This window comes from Coregonus lavaretus (assembly GCF_964263955.1).
Source record: "Coregonus lavaretus genome assembly, contig: HAP1_SCAFFOLD_5500, whole genome shotgun sequence".
Classification (NCBI taxonomy): Eukaryota; Metazoa; Chordata; class Actinopteri; order Salmoniformes; family Salmonidae; genus Coregonus; species Coregonus lavaretus.
In genome coordinates this window covers 1-2,500 of record NW_028157170.1, presented here as the reverse complement: position 1 = coordinate 2,500, position 2,500 = coordinate 1, and the positions used below count along the sequence as shown (strand labels likewise).

Below are 2,500 nucleotides of genomic sequence, written 5' to 3'. Positions count from 1 at the left end.
ATATTATTATACTATACTGTATGTATTATTATACTATACTGTATATATTACTATACTATACTGTATGTATATATTACTATACTATACTGTATGTATATATTACTATACTATACTGTATGTATATATTATTATACTATACTGTATGTATAATTATTATACTATACTGTATGTATATATTATTATACTATACTGTATGTATATATTATTATACTATACTGTATGTATATATTATTATACTATACTGTATGTATATATTATTATACTATACTGTATGTATATATTACTATACTATACTGTATGTATATATTACTATACTATATGTATAATTATTATACTATACTGTATGTATATATTATTATACTATACTGTATGTATATATTATTATACTATACTGTATGTATTATTATACTATACTGTATATATTATTATACTATACTGTATATATTATTATACTATACTGTACGTACAGTGTGGGAAAAAAGTATTTAGTCAGCCACCAATTGTGCAAGTTCTCTCACTTAAAAAGATGAGAGAGGCCTGTAATTTTCATCATAGGTACACGTCAACTATGACAGACAAAATTAGGAAAAAAAATCCAGAAAATCACATTGTAGGATTTTTAATGAATTTATTTGCAAATTATGGTGGAAAATAAGTATTTGGTCAATAACAAATTTTTCTCAATACTTTGTTATATACCCTTTGTTGGCAATGACACAGGTCAAACGTTTTCTGTAAGTCTTCACAAGGTTTTCACACACTGTTGCTGGTATTTTGGCCCATTCCTCCATGCAGATCTCCTCTAGAGCAGTGCTGTTTTGGGGCTGTCGCTGGGCAACACAGACTTTCAACTCCCTCCAAAGATTTTCTATGGGGTTGAGATCTGGAGACTGGCTAGGCCACTCCAGGACCTTGAAATGCTTCTTACGAAGCCACTCCTTCGTTGCCCGGGCGGTGTGTCATTCATTCTTTCCTTTACACGAATCAGTCGTCCTGGTCCCTTTGCAGAAAAACAGCCCCAAAGCATGATGTTTCCACCCCCATGCTTCACAGTAGGTATGGTGTTCTTTGGATGCAACTTAGCATTCTTTGTCCTCCAAACACGACGAGTTGAGTTTTTACCAAAAAGTTATATTTTGGTTTCATCTGACCATATGACATTCTCCCAATCCTCTTCTGGATCATCCAAATGCACTCTAGCAAACTTCAGACGGGCCTGGACATGTACTGGCTTAAGCAGGGGGACACGTCTGGCACTGCAGGATTTGAATCCCTGGCGGCGTAGTGTGTTACTGATGGTAGGCTTTGTTACTTTGGTCCCAGCTCTCTGCAGGTCATTCACTAGGTCCCCCCGTGTGGTTCTGGTATTTTTGCTCACCGTTCTTGTGATCATTTTGACCCCACGGGGTGAGATCTTGCGTGGAGCCCCAGATCGAGGGAGATTATCAGTGGTCTTGTATGTCTTCCATTTCCTAATAATTGCTCCCACAGTTGATTTCTTCAAACCAAGCTGCTTACCTATTGCAGATTCAGTCTTCCCAGCCTGGTACAGGTCTACAATTTTGTTTCTGGTGTCCTTTGACAGCTCTTTGGTCTTGGCCATAGTGGAGTTTGGAGTGTGACTGTTTGAGGTTGTGGACAGGTGTCTTTTATACTGATAACAAGTCCAAACAGGTGCCATTAATACAGGTAACGAGTGGAGGACAGAGGAGCCTCTTAAAGAAGAAGTTACAGGTCTGTGAGAGCCAGAAATCTTGCTTGTTTGTAGGTGACCAAATACTTATTTTCCACCATAATTTGCAAATAAATTCATTAAAAATCCTACAATGTGATTTTCTGGATTTTTTTGCCTCATTTTGTCAGTCATAGTTGACGTGTACCTATGATGAAAATTACAGGCCTCTCTCATCTTTTTAAGTGGGAGAACTTGCACAATTGGTGGCTGACTAAATACTTTTTTTCCCCACTGTATATATTATTATAATATACAATATGTGGGAGTGAGAGCGTGTGCTGACCTTCTTTGAGCGTCCATTTGATGTCTCCAGACTGCTTGGAGACAGCGTGTAGACTCCCGTCCAGAGTAGACACAAACAATAGAGACTCTGGTAGAGTTACACCCACTGACTTCACCTGGGGAGCAGAGAGAGAGTAGAGACTGACTTCACCTGGAGAGTAGAGAGAGTAGAGACTGACTTCACCTGGGGAGCAGAGAGAGAGTAGAGACTGACTTCACCTGGAGAGCAGAGAGAGAGTAGAGACTGACTTCACCTGGAGAGCAGAGAGAGAGTAGAGACTGACTTCACCTGGAGAGTAGAGACTGACTTCACCTGGAGAGTAGAGAGAGAGTAGAGACTGACTTCACCTGGGGAGCAGAGAGAGAGTAGAGACTGACTTCACCTGGAGAGTAGAGAGAGAGAGTAGAGACTGACTTCACCTGGAGAGCAGAGAGAGAGAGTAGAGACTGACTTCACCTGGAGAGTAGAGAGAGTAGAGACTG

General features: G+C 39.2%; 1 protein-coding gene across 1 annotated transcript in view; it reads right to left on the bottom strand.

Annotated features, from left to right (window-relative positions):
• LOC311125719 (serine/threonine-protein kinase/endoribonuclease IRE1-like) overlaps positions 1-2,133 on the bottom strand; it is a gene marked incomplete at both ends in the record, with an annotated part of 31,352 nt that extends 29,219 nt beyond the window's left edge. Inside the window, one exon of the mRNA XM_084199751.1 lies at positions 2,019-2,133. Within this exon, the coding sequence (XP_084055877.1) occupies positions 2,019-2,133 (115 nt within the window). The remainder of the gene's footprint in view (positions 1-2,018) is intronic.
• Positions 2,134-2,500: the final 367 nt, after the last annotated feature.